Source organism: Mizuhopecten yessoensis, unplaced genomic scaffold, assembly GCF_002113885.1.
Source record: "Mizuhopecten yessoensis strain PY_sf001 unplaced genomic scaffold, ASM211388v2 scaffold716355, whole genome shotgun sequence".
Lineage (NCBI taxonomy): Eukaryota > Metazoa > Mollusca > Bivalvia > Pectinida > Pectinidae > Mizuhopecten > Mizuhopecten yessoensis.
The window spans coordinates 643,415-666,432 of NW_018480075.1; the positions used below are offsets into that span (position 1 = coordinate 643,415).

The 23,018-nt window shown below is 35.4% G+C and overlaps 1 protein-coding gene across 1 annotated transcript; it reads right to left on the reverse strand.

Annotated features, from left to right (window-relative positions):
- Positions 1-2,921: 2,921 nt before the first annotated feature.
- Positions 2,922-7,371, reverse strand: LOC110443653 (glycine-rich cell wall structural protein 1-like). The gene is made up of 4 exons (XM_021488004.1): positions 7,329-7,371; positions 5,627-5,708; positions 3,446-4,465; positions 2,922-3,140 (listed from the first exon to the last, which is right to left on the reverse strand). The coding sequence occupies exons 2-4, from the start codon at positions 5,703-5,705 to the stop codon at positions 3,130-3,132; spliced, it is 1,110 nt and encodes a 369-aa protein (XP_021343679.1). The 5' UTR covers positions 5,706-5,708; positions 7,329-7,371; the 3' UTR covers positions 2,922-3,129.
- Between the last annotated feature and the right edge of the window lie 15,647 nt (positions 7,372-23,018).

Genomic DNA, 23,018 nt, shown 5'->3' on the forward strand with positions numbered 1-23,018 from the left:
AGCTCCTCCGACAGGGATGTGGTGGAGGTTTACCTGATCAGGTATTTATACAAACAAACAAGGAAGACATTCTTACCCATGTACTTTCATACTTTATGTTCAATGCAAAAACTAGTTAATATGTCTGGAGATTGGTGTTTTGTAACCTCTTTGCCCAGCAGACATGTTAAACAAGGCAACACGGCCACATCACGTAACGATTACAATGATGTCTGAGGTCCATGCCAGTCTAATGATTTACTGAACTGAAGTTTCCTTCAATTTAACACTCGATCATTATGTATTGGTTATGATTCATTTCAATTTCCTTTTTTTGTTTGGGGCAGCAACAGACAGTACGACATGTTTTAGCGGTAAAACATCTCAGTATAAAAAGTTCTACTGCAAAGTGATACATGTATTTGCTTCAGTGTATATCATTATAGCGACGTTACTACCTCACATGATCCCCTGTGACAGAGAGTGATATTTTTACAATCATTCAAACTCTAATTTCCTAGAAATGTATTTATAGAATCTTGGACTTCCTTTACATTTAACAGTAGAATGTCTGAATTATAGTGTAATGGTTTATTGTTTAGGGTCTCTTGGGTACATTTTGGTGACAAGGTCAGAGTCAATTTGGCATATTGTGGTAGTTGGTGTATTTATTAATATATAAATATTATTTGCAAGCACTGTGGCATTAAAATTAATTCGTGATATATTATATATCACCACCGTTTTTAGAAGTGAATGGGAACTGGTACGTTATGACATGTTTTACTGTTACAAGCTACTGTAGATAGAACAAAGGAAGTTTTATCTCTCCGTACCTGCTTCGAGATACAGTTGAAGTTTTTTTATCATATTTGCATGGCAATTCACCAACACTTTATCTGTTTATCAGTATCTTAGATTGTTGGTGATTCTTATCATTTCCTGGATTTGACAGGGATACCATAACGGGTGGCACATATGGGAAGGGAATGTTTATCCTACTTCCTGTAGTATTGAAGGTCTCTGTTTGTTGCTATTATCTTTTCGCAGAGACTCGAGTTCTGATAACGTCCTTGTGTAGTCATGATGTGGATCACGATTGTATTCGGTAATCTCTGGAGACTATATCTTTTGATGATTTATCTATCGACCTTATCGCAATTATGTTCGTCTCTAGAGAACGGTTGTAACATGGTTCTATTTTTGTTTAAATAACGATTTATTTATTCTATATTTTTTTCTTTATTTATTTTATTTATTTTTTTATCTATTTTCATTTCATGTATAACATTGCAAAAGTTAATTACAGTGAAAACTTAGAAGGCGGAAACATGGATTCGCGTTTCATGTATTTACTTTGATGTAATGTAATCAATAATGACTCGCATAATGTGTTGTACATGCAGCTGTAAGATAAAAATATATGAGACGATGATTTAAAAATGTCGACCCACTTTAAGGTTAATACGGTACCATCAACGATCACTATTTATTATGAACCATCTATGCATGGATGTTTTTCATTTCACAATTTTTGTTTTGAATATGCATCTTATAACAAATTTAAATGGAATTGGACAACATGCGTAATGCCTATACAAGCCCTCTCCTATGGTATGGACAATGTATACTACAATGAATTTATTGTGAATTAATTTAAAAGTTTTTTTCTACATCTAGGACAGAAGTCATCGACCAGAGCTCCCACGGAGTGACTCGTTAATTTAAGTTATTTTAGTCATATATGCGTTATGGGAGTTCTCTCCCCTACCCCCAAAGGTTGATTGTGATACAGATCAGTAAAGCTTCTCTGTTACATTGTTGTTGTTGTTTTTTAAATGGCGTGGTTCGGGCAGACGACTATAGGCTTAGCAGGATTTCAACTATAAGAGGGATTTCATTCACATAGAATTGGAGTTTCAACTAGAGAATAAATTCATTTTAGAGTGCAGATGGATTACATGATATATAGGTCCTTTTATTGTATCAATCTCTTTGAAGAAAAAATAAGCAGAGTATTCAAAATTAGCACTTTAAAGTCAACACGAAACTAACACATTCACTATAACCTTTATCTAGATATATTCACAACTGCACAAATTGATTACTCTTTGAAAATTCACAACGGTTTAAACTGTAATTGAAGGACTCGCGAAAAAAATACTACGGGGAAATCATTCAGCATAAAGAAACAACTTCTAACTTCACATTTATTTTCTAAAATTGTTCCTTATGGTGCTTCCAAATTAAACACTGAATAAATATTTACAAAAATCTAAAAATTGAACCAATCTCAGATACATAACACAAGCCATGAATTATTTTAAACGCTTAGTGATCAGATCAGGATGATAATCAGTAACGATCTGAAACGTAGATTGAAACATGTCAGATAGGAAAACCCTAGTTTCATATTTCAGTAGTCAAGATGAGGCAAGTTTCCTTAAAACTCCTGCACTTAAAACAGGCAATTGGGTTGTAATTAAACTGTGATGTGTAAAAGCCTTAACCAGACTAAGTCGTTCTGTTACTACCAAGAAAGAGAAAGGTAACTATATAATTAATATTGACATGTCGGTACGTTTGTCATAGCGTTTTATAGTTTTATTCCCATTAATGTCATACTTATATTTTGCAGTTGATACAGGAAAGTGTGTTTAAATTTTAAATCATTAAGGGTTACGGGAAACAGATATTCGCGATTATTTTTGTTAATTGTTTGGATTGATGTGACCATTATTGTTATAATGAAGACTTGTTAAAATCTGGATTTTGTAATGATGGCAACGTTACAATGAACATACAATGTAATATGGAGAAGAACTGCATATGAGATTTCTCTATTTTACATTTATTTGGTTCTTCAACATGTACGAACGCATTACAAGAAAAAACATTCATAAAAACATAGTGAACGATTACCAATGACGATGGGTGTTTAATATATGATCATTGACATCGATCATATGATGCAAGAGCTTCTTTAAAACATTACATCAACCATCCACAAGGACACATAACAAAATCGAAGTATATAAACGACGGCGTCATGTGATTTATATGTATTTCTTTTTACGTAGATTTTAATGGAAATGAATGTCAATGATCATCTGGCGTCTTCTTCCAGTTGGTTACTTCATTTCGTCTTGTTTAATAGGAACCTGCAACATAAAGAGTAGAAACACTGAATACAAAACAAAAAAGTCTATGCGAACTGTATAACCTCGTTATACTGCCAGAATGTGTTGCATGTGTCGGCGGTAAACGGGGTTATAGATAAAACGAGTGCTATAAAATCGAGGTTTTACTGTATCTCAATTTAAATGAAAGACATTTTGTTAGTCTTGAGATTAGTATAAAACATACTTAAACATGAGTCTTTTTAAAAACCTCTATGAACAAAAATCGAAAACGAAAATACATTAGATCAACATTGAATACTCCAACGTTAAACACATTAAGTTACCTTTTTTTTTTCCTTTACGACTGGTGGTGATGAAAGACATTCCACCACCTCCCATTGCTCCTCCACCCATTCCACCGCCTCCCATTGCTCCTCCACCCATTGCCCCGCCGCCCATTGCTCCTCCTCCCATAGCCCCTCCTCCCATGAACCCGCCACTCATCATGCTTGATGAACTCATACTGCTTCCCATACCAGCTCCACCTCCCATTCCCATACCGGCGCCGCCTCCCATACCCATACCGGCTCCGCTTCCCATTCCCATACCAGCTCCACCTCCCATACCCATACCAGCTCCGCCTCCCATACCCATACCAGCGCCGCCTCCCATGCCGGCTCCACCTCCCATACCAGCTCCGCCTCCGATACCAATACCCATACCGGCTCCCATACCCATACCCATACCGCCTCCCATACCCATACCCATACCAGCGCCGCCTCCCATACCAGCCCCTCCTCCCATACCAGCTCCACCTCCCATTCCCATACCGGCTCCGCCTCCCATAATTCCACCACCCATAGTTCCGCCTCCCATCTTTCCAACACCCATAGATCCCCCATCTATTCCGTAAAAAGGAATGCCACCAGTAGAGCGATAATATGTCCAGCTGTTTCCAGGAAACATGCCACACATTCCGCTGTACATGCCACTACCCGTTCCGTAAAAAGGAATGGCAGAACTGCTGATCATTCCGAATCTTCCATAATTCATTCCACCGCCGGTCATCATTCCACCGCCAGTCATTCCACCACCGCCGGTCATCATTCCACCGCCAGTCATTCCACCACCGCCGGTCATCATTCCACCACCAGTCATTCCACCACCGCCGGTTATCATTCCACCACCAGTCATTCCGCCACCGGTCATCATTCCACCGCCAGTCATTCCACCACCGCCAGTCATCATTCCACCACCAGTCATTCCGCCACCGGTCATCATTCCACCACCAGTCATTCCACCGCCGGTCATCATTCCACCGCCAGCCATTCCATCAGTCGTTATAATTGTTGACCCACCTCCACCTAAAATTTCCAAATCCCGAAGTTATGAATTTGAATCCATGTATTATTTCACTTATTGATATAGAAATTTGGATTTTTTTGTTTTTACCAAAGTGATGATAAAACAATGGTTTGATATCCTTTAACAGGAAGCTGAATTAAAATTGTATTCAAGAGATTATGTTACTATTTGTTCAAAAACGGCAAACATTCCAAAATAAGTGTTCAAGTTGTGATTTAAAGCAGTAATTGAGAAAAAAAGAACAAACGCAAAATTATTTAGCAGTGAATAGTTGTTTATGTTATTCATAACTTGTGTAAAGACTACAGTGGCGCAAAATGGAACATAAAATGTTAACCAATATTTATCTGCATTGTAGATGATGTAGTTGGAGATCAGAGTTAAATGATAGGCCATATGAATGAGTCAGTTGTTTCGGGATTCGGTTAACTACCTTATTCTTTTAGTTAAATACAGCTTTCCAAAACAAAACGTCCAAAACAAAGCGTCCAAACAAAGCAACGTGTCGTGCGCTATATCATTGACATGTCACATCCTTGACACATTTTATCATATTTTCATTTATATTATTCTTAAAAAGTGTTGATCAGGGTCAGAGACACAACAGACTGTCCAATAGATTAGTAACATAACTTTTAGAAAGGAGGCAGAAGGTCCAATAATTTTGGTCTCCATACTGGCCTACTGACAAAGGCAAACGTAATCATGAGGTACATGGAGATAACTCTGGTAGCATCACTGGTATAATATCTGATGTAAACATACACGGGCTAACTTGACCATACATACCGCCATAGAAAGAATATTAAAAAAAATTAAGTAAGATAAATCGGTTTGGTCATATATAATATCAATGTTTTACGCTGCGACACGTTTAATACATACTTTGTTTGTGTATTAAGTAAAACTTTGATATTAGAAAATTAAAAATTGGTATGACGTCTTTCTGCACAGATTGCTACTGTACTGGAAACGACATATCCAGACTTGTAAAGGGAGATATGAGGAGGTGTTCTTAAGAACAAGTTTAACGGTAGCCTTCAAGACAGGTTGACTTTAAGACAGGTTAACTTCAAGTCAGGTTTCACGTTAACCTCAAAGACGCCTAGAATTTAAGACAGACTTCATTGTAGCCATGATTCTTATTTGAGTGCACTTACCGAATTTACCAGCGGCTCCAGCAAGTCCAATACAGGCTGCATAGCAGGAAAGAAACGTCAGTGATAGATGATACCCCATGTTCTGAAAAAACCCATCTGTCATCAGTATATAGACTTTTTATATCATACCTATTCCTAGATTATCAGAATTTTATTGGTAAATACAATTCACGTGTTGACATAATTAATCAAGTATCGAGTCAGTTAAAATACATTGTAATGCAACCTACATTGCTGTAAATTCAATTTGCAAAAACCAGCAACATGTTTATCGACATGATTAATCCTCTATGTATTGTTTTGCTAACTTAATATGGCTTTTAAGGCTTGTATCTGACGTAGGCTTTATTTTGCTCGATAAAATCTTAAGAAATCACGCCAATGTTATGGTCAGTAAGCAAAACCATGTTTTTAAATAAACACCAGGAATCAAGATACATTAAACATTCATTAATTGCTAGATGCCTATCAGCCTAGGTCAGATTATATTTAGAAGTATTTTAATATCGTTCCTTTAAAATGGACAAAATGTATGTTTTCTATCACATTATTCATTTAATTTGTAAAAGACACGACATCTATCAATGAATGTAAAATATTACTTCGATAACTCACGTTATTTTACAAAAAAAGATTTTTATTCTATTTTTAAAATATTAACAAGCATGTAACAACACAAAATATTGTGACTACAAACAGAATGAACAAGAATATTTAATTAGGCATAAATAAGTTGAACCATTTCTTCAATAATCTTAACGTAAGTTAAGCATACACCATATTCCTATTTACATAATGTTCATTAAAAGGAAACTATTTCCACAATCTATTACATATTGATTATCAGTAACGGTATGCGCTGCAATTAATTCCAAGTGGGGCGCAATATAGAGGTTCCCCAACGAGTGATAATTGGTTATAATGTTTATCTAACTTGAGTTAGTTAATTTTCAAGTCCTATAAAGACACCAAGATAATCGTCTTTAACAATTTAAAAATTAGCTAATGAGAGTTAGATTACCATGATAATCACCCATCGGGAGTTTCAATTCAAATCTTCATTAAAACTGTTAAGATGTGTAAGTTAAACGTGACATAACTGTCTAAAAGATTCTAGCTGCCAAAGTGAACGAGACAGAAAAACGCATCCTGGTATTCCATTGTCTGGTATACGAGAAAATGTGAAGCTTTAAAAGCTGATCAAATAAAGTATTTATTAAAATAAATATAGCTTGCTAAACCGCTATTCTGTGAAATTAAAGTAAATATTGATTTATATTTCCAGTGAATAGTAATTTATAGAGTATATTCAATGGATGGACGTTATATAGTTACGGTACTAATCAGGTGCAACGTTTTGTATTGAAGAGAGTATCGTTCAAAATGAGTCGCTGTCATTGCTATTTCCGCGACGTTCTTTGTCGAAAGGCATTTCCGTGTTGGACAAAATTAAACGTTATATTGCTGCAGTGGTAACACATATTTGTTCATGAAACATGGTAAAATCTCTAAAAATGTCGTTTTACTTAGATTTCAGTGCATTGAAATTCAAACATAAAAATGTTTGCTGGAGTTTAAACTCAATAAAGACAGTCGCGGACACAGCAATAACCGTTCTGATTGGTCAATACACAAAATGATTTACTGCAAAAGGTAAATTAATTTTGTTTCAATATATGTTAAAAACATTTAAGATTCTTACCTGTGTCTGATAGAAGCTCCTCCGACAGGGATGTGGTGGAGTTTTACCTGATCAGGTATTTATACAAACAAACAAGGAAGACATTTTTACCAACGTAATTTCAAACTATATTGAAATCCAAACGAGCTGTTTGAACATATCTGAAACTGCTGTTTTGTAACCTCTCTGACCAGTAGACATGTTAAACAAGGCAGCATGGCCACATCACAAAACACTTACAATCGTTACAGAACTCTTTGACAGACGATTGATTTAATGAACTGGAGTTTTCTTCAATTAACAATAGTTTGCTTTGTATGCAGTATGATTCATTATGAATTAAAAATACAAAGTTATAACAGACAATAAAAAACATGTTGCAGTGGTTAGCCATGAAGTTTCAAATTTTCCAATAAACAGCGATATATCTGTACAGGTACGTAACCTTATGGCAATATTACTACTTCGTATGTCTGGCTGTAACAAAGAGTGACGTCTCATAAATGTCTGATTTCCTAGAAATGTATTTATAGATTTCGCTATTCTGACCACATAACACAGCTTGCTGTTCATATCAGTGTGTCATGGTCTACAAATGTAAATCTCGTGAGTTCAAAGTGCTGATTCAACTTTCGTGACTTTGTCACTAGATATTTAAAAATCTGGTAATACATGTTCATGGCTCCGTCTCAGGTAATGTTATTGGAAATGGGCTCCGTATGATATTAATTTTTACGGAAATTGATATTTGGCAAAAAGCGTTTGCCATTTTTACATTAAATTATTACATTTACATGGCATACAAAGAAACATAAAACATCAAATCCGAACGGATTTTGGCAGCGTATAAAGAATGAAAGTAACTTTAAGTCGATTTTCGAATTTTGCCGAGTTTCGCGTCAGCGTTTTCGAATTTCGCGTCAATATTTTCATATTTCACCTCAAAATTTTCGCGTGTAGGTTCAAACTTTTCTCACTTTCATATTATCAAATCATTGTTTTCAATATACAAATTGAAATTAGATATTTGTATTTTTATATCTCGATGAAGTTGGTAAATATTGATTAAATTCTAATGTTAGGCACGTAACATGTATGTGTTTGAAATTAGTTTTAAATGACTTCATAAAAAGAATCAAAACGCGCGTGTTCATACAGTACATGTCATTTTTTTAGGCTGTAGTCTTGTCTAAACGTAAACTGACCTTATGCAGTTATCATCCTGTACAATTTGATATCACAACTGATATTTAAAAATAGCATTGTCTTGATGCAGCCAATGTAAGCTTGTTCACCATTCAAATATCTGTCAGGTATAATGAAACATGGACACACCCGAAAACTCGGAACTTGTCTAAATAAAAGAAATTGTCATTAAAAATTGGTGCTTTCGTGAGTGTTTTACTGCCGTTGATGTGGCGAGGTGGATTTAGTGTTTTACGTCCGTCAGTCCGTCAGTCTTCATATGGTGGAATGTTTAAGAACTTCAATATATCTCAATGTTACGGAATATAAACATTCTCGTTAAAAGGTGGGGTCAACTTTTGGCCCCCACTTTGATTTCCTTTATTCTTTTGCCATATGTAGATACATAAATAGATCAATAACTGCATAAATGATTATTCATAATTACTGCTGATAGCCGTAGTTGACCTCCTTGCATAACACCAGGTTGAGTGACGGCGGTATCCTGGCAAAATGACATATGTGTCACAGGCGAATGTTGTTTTGAAAATGAATTATGATAGTGTACAGTGTATATAATTACTGTTATTGTGATACTAAATATGTCGTATTGGTATAGATGAAGTAAGCCTAGTGGTACTTTTAATTAGAAACACATGCAAAATTTTCACTAAAAACTTGCCTATATATATTTACAATGGTAGTCTATATTTTAAACTTCTTTAAAAACTTTCCATATATAAATTCTGTCTACAGAATAATTTTTATGTAATATCAAAACCGGTAAAGTACTTTTTTAGCATGCCAAACATGATCACAGGCCAATTTCACATAATCATGAATATTTGATTATCAATGTTTATCCTGGTAAATAACGATACATTTTCTGTTTTCGTATTTAACCAAATCACTTTGTTATATTATACATGTTTTAAAGTTATGTGCAGCAGTAATAACTCATGAATATGTATCCTGCCAAAGTAATCTTTCCTCTGGAGAACCACTTAAGGTTGAGATTGTGTTATAGACAAATATACACCGTTATATATAAAATAATCTTAATAGAAAACTATTATACACTTAATTATACTCCCGCAACGAAGTTAAGGGGTTATACTGGAATCAACTTGTCTGTCCGTCCGTAGCAAAAGTTTGTCCGGACGACTCCTTCTAAAGTAATGGACCAATTTCAATGAAAGTTTCGAGATATGACAGCTACCACATGAAATTGTCCATCCAAGTATTACTTTTTTTATTCTCACCCTTATTTTACAAAATTATGGCACTTTGTTGAAAAATCATTGTCCGGACATGTCCTCCAAAACTAAGGGGTAAATTTCAACGAAAGTTTTCGATATGATAACTACTACCTGTGTGTTGTGCATCCGGGCACCTTTTTTTCAATCTGACCCTTTTTTACGTAGAAATTGACCTTTGTTGAAAAACTCTTGTCCAGACAACTCCTCCAAAACTAAGGCGCCAATTCCAAGGGAAGTTTACAGATATGGTAACTGCCTCCTGACATTGTGCATCCAAGTAGTACGTTTTCATTCCGACCCTTTAAAAGGAGTTATGGCCCTTTGTTAATAAAACCCTTTGTCTGCCTCATAAACTACTGGGCTGATTCCAATGAAAGTTTACAGATATGGTAATTACCCCCTGATGTCGTGCATCAGAGTAGTATTTTTTCATTTCGACCATTTTTAAAGAGCTATGGCCCTTTGATAAAAAAAATCTTTGTCTTGACAACTTTGCCTTTACTACTAGGACGGTTTCAGCAAAGCTGGTTCATCTGGGCTAGCAAGATTGGGTATGCAAGAATGTTTTGATATGGGGAGGGAGTACAGGAAGTATGTCAGTGACCTATATACTTAAGTTATTACTGATAGGAGAATATGGATTGCTTTGCAATGCTTTGCCTTAGTAAACCTTTAGCTTACAGTTCTGGTTTATATAGGAGCGGGGTATAAGTTAACCTTTGGCGTACAGTTCTAGTTATTATTTTATTTTTCATTTTGCCTATTCATTAAACAAAATATGAAGAAATATTACATTATTTTATATCGTTAACTCTAAACAAATAAAGCAATGAAAGATATCCTTGTCTGACTCCCCATACCAAAAAAAATGTATGCAAATTCATTTGTGTGACCTTGAACGAAGGTCAAGTTCATTAACGTTTGCAAAAGTTAAATCCATTCACATGAACAACTCATGAAGAAACACAAGTTGAAGGAAAAGTTGTTTTTCCTATTTTTAATCAAAAGTGTTATATGACAAATTTACAGGTTGTCAATGTTTTTGAAATTCCTGATGTTGAAAGATATTATTGGTAGCAAACTTTTAAGCAAGTATGAAAAATAGACTCGTTTTAGAACTATGTAAACTAACTTGTCAAAAATGGAAATTTTCTCATTAGTAATGAAATTTCTCATAACTCTTTGCTTAAATCTTCAATAAAATGAACATTTCATTCTTGAAATTGTGTAATATTTGGTATCAAAATAACAGCTGGAATATGTTGCACACGATGGTGATATAAGTTTATATAGTAATTGTGTCGTTAATGCTCTCGGAGGAATTGTATTACCGCACCTTTAACACCCACACCACACAGGTTAAGTCAAAGAGGTCCTGTTTATCATAAAATGAATTCTGAAACTAACGGTTCCTTATTTAAGCTTCCTTTACCCATATCTTTTTGGATTGATCTTGTTTTGGAATTCCATGCGGGGGCCGACGCTAATGTTAAATCTCCATAGGCGTTGACCCTACTTTTAAAGAATTACTGACGGTGCTTTAGATGATTGATGACCTATATTCTTTCCCTGATTTAACAGGATGTTTCGTGACAGGTCACAACTTTTTTCCAAACAAACCCGCTTACTTTTCCAGAACACATGGAATTTTGCTTGCTTTGCTTATTAGGTCTCATATCTTTATTTGGGATTCGAAGTCATCTACCAGATGTCTCTTCGTATTGTCTTTTCTTCTGATTCCGTTCGTTCGTGTTTGCTGACGCTTTGGCGTGTTCAAATATGCATGCGAAATGCAAAATTGAAGTAATGCATAATAGCAGAATCGTGATGAGACTATTCAAACAAATTAAAGTATAAACAGAAAAAGATTTGTTTTTTTATAAGTCGATCGCTATTTTGTGCCAAAGGCCCTAACACAACTTGTAATTATTTTCTTTTATATCTACGGTTTACTTTGTGTGTGACCTCACGCAGTCATCAACATTGCAAAAATGAAAAATACTATCATACGGGTGAAGCATTCATTATCTATAAAAGCACGGGATAAAAATGGTTGCATCATGTTAATGATGTTTTTCTTTCTATTTTATGGTTTATCATCCCGAATGCAATAGGGAATACCAGGATGGGGCCTGGCCTAATCCTTGTACATAGTACATGTAGCATATTCATTCTCTGACTCTCTCTATTTTGTACGCTCATCTTCCTCACTCTGTCCATTTATTCTCTTATTCATTTTCTTTCTTTCTACTCAATTTCTCTTACATTGATTTCAATTTCAATTTGCAAATATTGCTTGTAACTTATTCCCCAGTGTTTGATATCTTTTAACACTTTCAATTGCATTGATTGTAAACCTTAGTTCTTGTTTTACACACTTCAAAATGTGCTGTGTGAAGTCAGCAACTTCATATTCATCATCAAATTTTATCTTATATTGTTCTTTACATATGTGCCACTTTGTAATAAAGACAAACAAATTGATTATTACATTATATTCTTGGTTTAAATTACAGCTTTCAAACATTGCAATTTTCTCAGTTATTTGGTATACTTGATTTGAATTTGATATTTCCTGTAAGACTTTGTTTATCAATGAGTCAACTGTCTTCCAAATTTCTGTTATTTTATTACATCTGAAGAATAAATGAATTTAATTTTCCTGAACTAAATGACAAAGTGTACATAAACCGTTTGGCAGTCTCATTTTAAATAATTTTGCCTACGTAGAAATAATATTATGTTAGCATTTCCATTGGAAGTCGTTACGTTTCCTGTTTGCTATAGATGATTTTAAAGAAGTCCAAATGTTAGCCCAATCTATGTCATCATTTTGATATACAGCATCCCAGCTATTTTGTGATTTGGGATAGTATTTCTTATTCAAAATTAGTTCTTTCAATATTTTATTCTTTAATCTATTCGGATCTATTACTTCATTGTGTTTATTTATTTTTATGTGTAGTTCATCAGTTACAACTATGGGTTCAATTTCTGGAGTCTCATGGTAAATTGATCGTAATTCTTGTAACCAATTGTTACATGAAGAAATTGCCTTCTTGACTATGGTAAATTCTGATATCCAGTTATCTTTGAATCGTAACTTCTTCTTGGAACTTCTTGGAGTTCTTGAGAATTCATAAAAAAAACTTTCTTCACTCCATATGTCTTTTATTCTCATTATATTTGATTTTGTCGAGTTTGTTAGGAAGATCGCATTTTTTTTTAATGTGATATTTGTGTTTCAAAATATCCTTTGATTAAGTATTTCATTTTTTGTTTTGACCGAACGTCGTTTTAGCATAATCTGCCAACCTTGAAGAGAGAGCTTATAGAACTGTGGAATATTTTGTAATTCTAGTAATTTTGTAGTGTTACATTTACACACAAAAAAATGCTGAGAGAAGGTAGAATCATATTTTTGAAGCCAGTATTTCCCCAACGCATTCCAGCATTGTAGTTCTGAGTGAATGCTCTTGTATATATTTTTAATACCCTTTAACGTCTCCATTAAGTCAACATCAATCGTATTTAACCCATCAATTTTAATTTCTCTATAACATGTTTCTTTTGCAACTTTATTTACATTAGAGTTCCATAAGTATGTGTAAATTATTTCATTTATGGTGATTTTATGTTTCTGTGTTATGATTGTCTGTGATACTTCATAGTTGATAGTTGAGAGTATTAATGATTTTATTTTCCTCGAAGTGTAAGATTTATTTTTTTCCAACAATGAATGGTTGACTAAATTTTTCTTATTTTTTTCTCCCAAATTTTATCCAAGTTTATTCCATAACCATGCATTATCCCAAGAGCCTTTACTCTCTCTATAAGTAATTTCCTTATATTTTTTAAGACACATTTCTACGCATTCCCATTCCACCCGATCAAATGCCTTTTGTTGATCTAACAAAATAATACTTCTGCCTTTAATTTCTTCAATTGAGTACTCGATAATATCTTGGATTAAACGAATCCTGTCTTCTATGTTTCTTTCCTTTACAAACCCCTTCTCGTCGCTATGAATAATATTTGAAAGTTCCTTTTAAATGCGTTCTGCAAGAATTTTTGTAATAATTTTGTAATCTGTATTCAGGAGAGTGATTGGGCGCCAATTTTTGGTGTCCTCCATTTCTCCCTGTTTGTACAAAAGGGTTATCAAACCCTTATATTGAGATGGGCATAGCTCTTTTGTTTGGAATATATCTATTATAACATTAGTAAATTCGTGCTTTATTAAATTCCGGTAAGTGTGATATAACTCTGCATTAATACCATCTATACCGGGTGATCGATTGGCTTTCAAATTTCTAATGGACGAATATATTTCATTTTCAGTAGGCAATTTCGCAAAGTCTGTCTTTACCTCATTTGCAACAGTTGCCTTTACATTCTGTAGTAGATTATTTGCTTCATCAACATCTATTCCTTCAGTAGTAAAAATATTACTATAAAACTTTACTTGTTCCTTAAGTATATCGTTTATATCATTTTTATAACTTCCGTCTTCACATTTAATTGAGACCCACTGTTTGTTCAACGCTCTACATTTTTCAAGACCTATAAAATAACTAGTGGATTTCTCACCTTCTTCATACCATTTTATCCTACTTCTTACCTTAGCAACGTTTACCTTATTAACGTAGTACAAGCTGATTTGATTTTCTAGTTGTTTTAATGTTTCAGGATTACCATCAGAATTTAAAGTGGTAACTATTAGTAAAGTAAATGTGTCGTATATAGGGGTTACTGTTGCCTGTCATTATCTGGCCCAGGTCATTTATCGTAAAATACAGTTATTGCTTATAACCCAGGGTAGCAAAAACGTATACTCTACGTATTCCGTCTTCAACTTTTCCTACCTATCTTCAATTACAGACCAACTATATTTTGTAATGGAGAATTTCTTGGTCTTGGAAAGGAGTAATTTAAATTTCGTTTTAATGAAAAGCGTGACCTTCCTAGATCTTAAGTATGGATGAAAGGATTTCGACCTTCGTTTTTGTTTTTGAAACATCCTTGGACCAGGAAATAAATCAATGTTTTATAAATTAAAATACATATATGTTGCTTTCGGAAATAAAGGTTAATTTTCAATTTTTCATTAATTGGCTTCAATTAACTTCTTCAATCAAGTATAATTCTTTTCATTTATTGTATCTCAGAACAAACTTGAATAACTACAAAATGAATTGAATACAGTGATTGCCTATAGCTTAACATGGCTATTATCCATCCATTGACAAAACCATAACTTACAACTATGAAGTTTGTACTTAAACGAAACAATAGTTCCAAGCAGGTGTACAACAAAACTTAACAAATAGATAAAATAACCGATACTGGAATTAATGAAAATAAACATTTCTTCTTAAATAAAAAGAAATGGGAGAAAAAAATGATAGTGTTGATTTTAATGTCAAAAAAATAATTCTGTGACGGATACATCACTCCAAAACAAAACTAGTATTGATTAAGTGTTTCTGGTCGTTTATATGAAATGTGTAATAGTACAAAATTTAGCTATGAATATGATGACTAACATCTTAAACTTGTTCTCCTTTTCACTAAAATAAAATCGCTCGAACTCGTTTCCGAAAACCTTTTATAATATATTGTTTCTTTGACAAAATCCTGTATCGAAACTTAAACAGCATCAATTTCTCATCAATAACGTTTTGGTTTTAATTTTCAAATCTTTGTGGAATAATAGGTTTTGGTTTTCTGTACTTTAAATACAAAACACGCGTTAACAAAAACTTTGTTTAAATAGAACAACAGATAACAAATTATAGATCATGCCAATCTTTTGTAAATATGTCATATTGATGACTGTGTATACATATAAGGAGAAGTGGTGAAAACGTGTGTGTGGGGGGGGGGGATATACGAAACAAAGGGATGAGAACAATGGTCACTACACTAATCGCCTCCTACTTCTTTTGTCTTATAAATCAAATGTGAATTGTGTATAGAAAATAAATTAAATATGGTTGATCAAATAGGTGTAATATAGAAATGTAGTGGTGATGATTGTCGATAGATAAGATGCACACGCACTTACATCTTGGACCTTCGTCATGCTGCCGAAAAATATTTGATTTGACTTTCCGTGTTGATTATTCACCATTCAGAATGTAACGTCACAAATGTAAATTCAGATCACCGGCGAAAAGATGGATAGATTGTACATATTTATGTATTCAAACAAACGTAATATGTAGAGGATATCTAACAGTGTCCTCAGTAATACCAATTATATTTCACGAGTTTGGCTGATATTTTAATATCTGTCACGACTGCGCAGCACAAAATACAAGATACTGTAAGATAATCTGTTCATTACATTTTTTCATGAAAACCTACCCCGGAATGCAAAACGACACATCAAGCTGACAATACTTGATCTGGATAAGTTTAACACTAGTATGTTTACACAACCATACACTAGTGAAACATATCACTTTTATAGAATGAATCATTTTCAATATTTCACTAGTGAAACTGTAATAAAACATAGGTAATGGTGGTAAAATTGCATGCCAGTTTGATATTCAGCATTTTATCTAGACATTTGTACAATTATGTGTTTCAACCTTCTTACACCATGTCTGTTAGCCACTGCATTTCAAACAGGCATGATAAAGCCAATAGACCCTTCACTTCTAAGGATATTTAGCGTCCTGTACCACCCATCCCCATTTTTGCTCTTCGCGGACATCATTTTGTGCTTATTCACGTTAACATGAATTTGTGCTTTACCCTCATGTAGACATACCGCTATATAGCAATGATTAAGAAAGTAAGCGTATGGTACTGTAATAGAACTACCGTTCAGAATCTTCACAAGATTATACGAAAATGATTGATGCGGAAAATATGAGCAATCTGCTATATGTTCTCTGTTATATATGTTTCTTTTGTATGTTTAAAGATTCCACGTTGGCATTTTAAGGTCATTTACTTATTTCATGTTCATGATCACAATCTGTTATTAATTATTTTACCTTTTCTTGAAAGGTTTATATCTTTTTACCCCATCATACACGATGTGTGGAATCACGTGCATCTAATGATAAAGTTCGTGGGGAAATAACGGAAGAAAAGCTACACTACACTGCAAGGGACGTTTTCGAGGTAAACTGAAAAAAATCTTTATTTCATATAGCCATACTAAGCTTGTTCTTAGGTCAAATAAATTATCTAGATTAGGACTGGTTTAAGTATTTAAAATTACGTATTTTTCACAAACATTCGTGCACACATTTCAGCCCGTCTCGATTCTGATATGATCATGCCAACAGACAAACCCCAAATATTGTAAAAACAACATAATTTGAGAACATCTCATCTATTTAATACGTTTCGACCATCTGCATTTGGTACAATGGTTATTTAATATGAAATAATTTAGAAAAAACTAGTCATAAAAATTACCATTAATCACAAACTTTCATTTAATGCTTATACATCTGGAAAAAAATGACCAATTCAATTATAGGGGCGACTGAGGAACAATGGAGTGTATGGACTGTAATACATTTAAAGCTCTTTATAAAGGACTTGTAAGACCACATTTAGAATATTGCAACCAAGTATGGAGTCTGCATTTAGTAAAAACATATTGACTGTGGCAATCGATAACGTCCAGAGAAGAGCCACTAACTTAAAACCGGGATTGGTAGACCTGTCCTTTCCAGAGAGACTTATCTCTTGTGCCCACATTAGCTTACAGATATGTCACAGGCAATTGGATAGAAGTTGCTAAAATCTTGACAGGAAAATATTACCCTGGGGTGAACACTTTCATCACATACAATACTGCTACAAGAGGCCATGAACGAATAATTTGATATGTAATGATAAATTATAGTTTATATATAACTGTGTAAGCCTTCCATTGCCTTGGCTGCTGTAGTTGTAGATGTGATAGTTTTGTTGTTATGATTGCAATCTGAAGTGTTTAGGATATAAGGCCTTTAAACTTATGTTCATTTTTTGTAATTCCTTCTTTTACCTAGTTGTGGAATGTGTTCTTCTTCGAAGAGCGATAGTGTTTACTTATGCAAATTAGATGTCTTACCATATAAGGTATCGTAGTATATGTTAATCAGTCCATAGTAACTTTTGACCAATCAGCTATTACGTCTTGGAGGGGTGTTGGTAATGTCAGCTTCAGTTTCATTCTTCGTAGTGCTGGCAGATTACACTTGTTTGTTTTGGCTTACATTTTACTCTCATCAGTCCAAGTTATACACTTATCCTCGACTTAATACCAATATGTGAAGTTACATGGTGGATATTGTGACCGTAATACGTGAGTTTTGGAACTTTTCTTGGACTATTTACGTGACAACACCCTCGTTCTCTTCGTTGTCTACTCTTCACAGAACTTTCGCCATTTTGAATTACGACTGCTGTACGATCTTCTCGATACCGTGAATTTCACGGGAGGAACTGTTTGCGTATGCAAGTGCGTTTGTATTATTTGCGTCTCTTGAACTGTACCTCCGTACAACTCTACGCATAGGAACTCTCCACTCAACCTTAGCGGTGTTTGTGTTAATGGTTTCGTAATATTGAGTGTATGTATATCATGGCCCCAAAACGAGGACGCAAGGCTACCAGGACGGCACCGTACGATCCTTAACTCCTAGAAAATTGGACAATTGCTAGACTACAACAGGAACTGCGGCGGTTAAATGTGTCGTTTCAATGAGGGACTAGGTGCATGGCGCTTGTGCAAAAAGCAAGGGACGCACGAGCAGGGTTGGAGAGTGCGGGAGTTGCGCGATCCCAGTTTTCCTCGGGAGGTGCGCGATCCCATGCTGCCCACGTGCAAGATGGCGGCAACTCAGTTTCCGTACAGAACCTAACCAATCTGGTTACTAGCCTGGCAGAAAGTGTGTCCACACTACAGGATTGTTATACTTCACTTGAAAGCAGATTGGAAGGTCAAATACCCGCCGTTCAACGCAACGTTTCAGCTGCCGCTGCAGGAAGTGAAAACCAAGCAACGACGGATGCATCTGTACTTCCTACAGGACCGCCCCCTGCATCACCTGTGACGGAGGTCAACCTCAACACGGCTTTCAGAAGGTTCCAAGAGTCACTGCCTTTGGTTGAAACAATTTCCCCAACACTTAGACAACAAATAGTGACCGGTAGAGACGTCAACCTTGCGGCCCTCCTCATTCCATACTACAATGATCAATGTGCTTCAGGCTGAAACTCTAGTGAAAAACATGACTCCCTCTTAAACAAGACCTTGACCTTGAGCGAGTTTATTTTAGCTTTCGGCGTATACAAGCATGTGATGTGGTCAGTCCACCCATACAGACGTGTTGATTCGGATATTTACGAGAGAGACATTGTTGGCATGGGTACAAGGTACAATGTTGGCTTTTACGAGTATCATCGACAGTTTTCCCTGCGAGCAGCTGCTCAACTAAGATACAGCAACACTTTGATTGACTGGTCAGTGCGTGAAAACACATTATTTTGCAACATCTTTGCAAATCAACGACCAATCGCCTGTAATAACTGCAGTAGCGCTCTACATACTACCTATTTCTGCCCTGTATCGTCACACGATTCACGACGACAGAATACTTCCAATAATTTTGCTAGAAATTCCAATACTGGTAACAAAACTCAACCTACAGCAATTTCAGACTCTCAGGGACGGCCACGAGTTCACCATGAAGGGCGTGAAGTTTGTAACAATTACAATGGACGGTTAGGTTGTAACTAACTTCTGCAATTTCCTCCATGTTTGTCTTACTTGCAAGGGTAACCACCCTCAGTCTGCTTGCCCTTTAGACGGAAATCAGCCTCCATCAAAGAAAAGGTAATATTTTCTGATGTTCATCAACGAAAAGACTCCACCCCAATCAACATATGTGTTTTAGAATCGGAACTTGCTAATCATCCAGACAGACATTTCGTGAACAATCTTATCAATGGTTTGACTCATGGTTTTGACACAGGGTTTCAATCTCTACCGGAAAATCCATTCATCTGTAAAAATCTGAAATCGGCTAACAGTGATCAGGAAAGAGTAACAAAATTAGTGTGTCAGGAGGTAGAAAAAGGTTATTGGATAGTATTCCTTTTCCGGCATACCGCATCAATCCTATTGGGTAAGCTGAACATAAGTACTCAAAGAAAAAACGTCTCATCGTTGACATGTCAGCTCAACACAAGGACGACCAAAATCCAAGTCTCAACAGTCTAATTGACAAAATAACTTGTTCACTAAAATATGTCACTGTGGATAATGCTATTCGCCTCATAAAAAGTGCAGGGGAAAATGCATGGCTGATAAAAACTGACATCACTGATGCCTTCAAGCTACTACCAATCAAACTGGAACTTTGGCCTTATCATGAAATAAAGTGGGGAAACCGGTATTATTTCTTCACTAGACTTGTGCTTGGGAGTCGCTCTAGTCCTAAACTGTTTGATAACCTTTCGCAGGCCGTGTGCTGGATAGTTAAAAACAACTATAACATTAATAACATTTTACATCTAGTGGATGATTTTTTAGTTAATGAACCAGTTTATGCGGAAGCTTCAAAAACCATGGAACGTTTCATGGCAGTTTTCAAGAATCTTTGTATTCCTGTGGGAGCACATAAAACTGTGGGACCTTGCACCATGCTGGAGTACTTAGGGGTGTTTTTAGATTCTCAACTTAATGAATCCCGCCTACCATTAGACAAAATCTCAATAAATCATTGAATTCATAGATTCATCTCAGAGGAAGAAGTCATGTACCAAACGCGAACTTCTTAGTCTTCTAGGCCACATGAATTTCGCTTGTCGTTGCAATAAACCTGGACGTGCATTTGTTTCACATCTGATTTCAATTTCTACGAAAGTGCGTGAACTACATTACCATGTCAAGATAGCCCAAGAGTGTCAAGCGGATCTACGCATGTGGTCTTTATTTCTAAACAATTGGATTGGGGTCTCCTTCTTCCCTGATGACCATGTCACAGTAGCTGCGGACATCAATTTGTATACCGATTCTACTTTAGAAGCGTTCGGAGGTTTTTACCTACCAAAAAATGGTTTCAAGGTACCTTCCTCTCCGGAACTGAAGACAGCAGACCCCTCCATGGCCCTTTACGAACTATATCCTATTGTTATGGTTTGTTTTGTGGGGATGTAATTGGCACAAACGAAGAATTTTGTTCCGTTGTGGCAATGTTGTTAAAGTAGAAATAATTTAAAAAGTGAGATCTAAAGTGCAGAGTATTATGAGACTAATGCGTAAACTCATTTACCATTCTGCTGTGCATAATTTTGTAGTCCATGCAGTACATATCCCTGGTAAACAAAATAACATTGCTGATGCTATATCTCGTTTCCAGATGAGCCGATTCAGGACATTAGCACCCCATGCCGACCAGTGGCCAGTACCCTGTCTGCCTATGTCATCTTTGACGATGAATTGAACAACAAACGTTGCAAGGCTGTGGGATACCGCCCTTAGTGAGAGGACACTATCTACCTACAAATCAGGATTGAAATGTTTCTTAACGTTCATTCTTATGCGGGGCATCAACTACCCAGCAGAGTCTCTTCCTCTAGTTAGTGAAGAACTTCTGATCCTATTCGTGACTTATTGTCAACAAAACTTGCATTTAAAATATGACACTATTAAGCTTTACCTGTCTGGTATCCGTTTCTGTTACATTCGAAATAACTTTGGTGATCCCATCGCCAATACACTTCTGCTAACCTACGTTTTGCGTGCTATTAAGAAAAACCAAGTGAACTTTTCAACAAAACGACTTCCTATTACATTCAGGATACTTAAACTCATGTGTGAAAAAAGTTCCAGTAATCATGGTATGTTTGCACCTTTTATAGACCTTATGCTGTGTTGTGTTTTTAAGACATCTTTTTATGATTTTTTGCGCTGTGGGGAGTACACATGCCAAACCTTGCGCGATACTACGTACATTCGTAAGTGTGACATAGTTATGGTGCCGGACAAGTCTTCCTTTACCCTTTTTCTGTGTTCATCAAAAATGGACCCCCATGGTAAAAGAGTTAACATCAAAGTGTTTGAGAACAATGTTTTGCATTCTGTGCTCACCATGATTCCCTATTTAGCAGCAAGGAAGGCTCAAGGAGCTATTCTGACTTCCCCTTTGTTTATTGAAAATGTGTATTGTTCCAAACCGTTGATGAGTCAGACTTTTATATCATATCTCAAAGAAACTCGGACTCGTATAGGTATTAACAGCCATGATTTTAATGGACATTCTTTTCGTATTTGTGCTGCTACCTCAGCAGCTGCTTTCGGTGTCCAGGATCATGTTATTCAGACTTTGGAAAGATGGTCATCTGACTGTTTTACTCGTTATGTCCGAACAGATCCTTCTACAATTTGTACAGCTCAACAATGCATGAGCTTTGACTAGTTAAATAGTTTTTGATCTTATATTACTAACAATGTTATCTATAATTTCTTTATGTTATTGGGGGCTCTCACTCTTACGTTGCACTAACATAATCGTTCAATTTTGGCTTTAAATTCTTGGGGAATTTAACCCCCAATCTCTTAAATAGATTATTACTTCACTTTATCTGTAGCCAGTTTTCTCGTGGTAAATTTAACAGATACATTCTCTGGGGTGGCTATGAGTCTAGTCGCTTCTCTGGATGCCTCCAGAGTCTAGTGACTTCTCTTGCCTTCTTCGAAGTCTAGCGTCATCAAATCATAGTCTTTTATAGCTTCTCCATGGATATTAGGAGTCTTGTCGCTTCTCTGGAGACTTTCATGGTCTAGCTGCTTCTCATACTTTCTTTGGAGTCTAGCTCGCGTTCTTTATCAAGCTTCTCTGTGACTTCTCAGAGTCTAGCTTCCTTTAAAATGTTTTGAAAAGAATGTGTTACTATCGTAGGATTGTTATAGAGTGAGTAGCCCCTGATACGCCAAATGTTTGCAGTAGGTTTTAGTACTTGTTCTTTGCTTGCACATACATATTTGTCTGAATTCAAGTAATAAACAGGTTAACTCTTTCATTGTGTGAAGTTATGTATAAATACAAACTATACTCAGAGAGAACGCGCATAAACATAAGAAAAAGCTTATTCTGTCATAGAACTGTTGATATTTGGAACAGTCTATCATTTGTCATTTTCTCATCAAGAACTGTTATATTATTTGAATCTTGTCATGACCATCACGGACGAAACCAATCGATACGCTATACATTATATTGAATAGAGTTAAATATGTTGATTG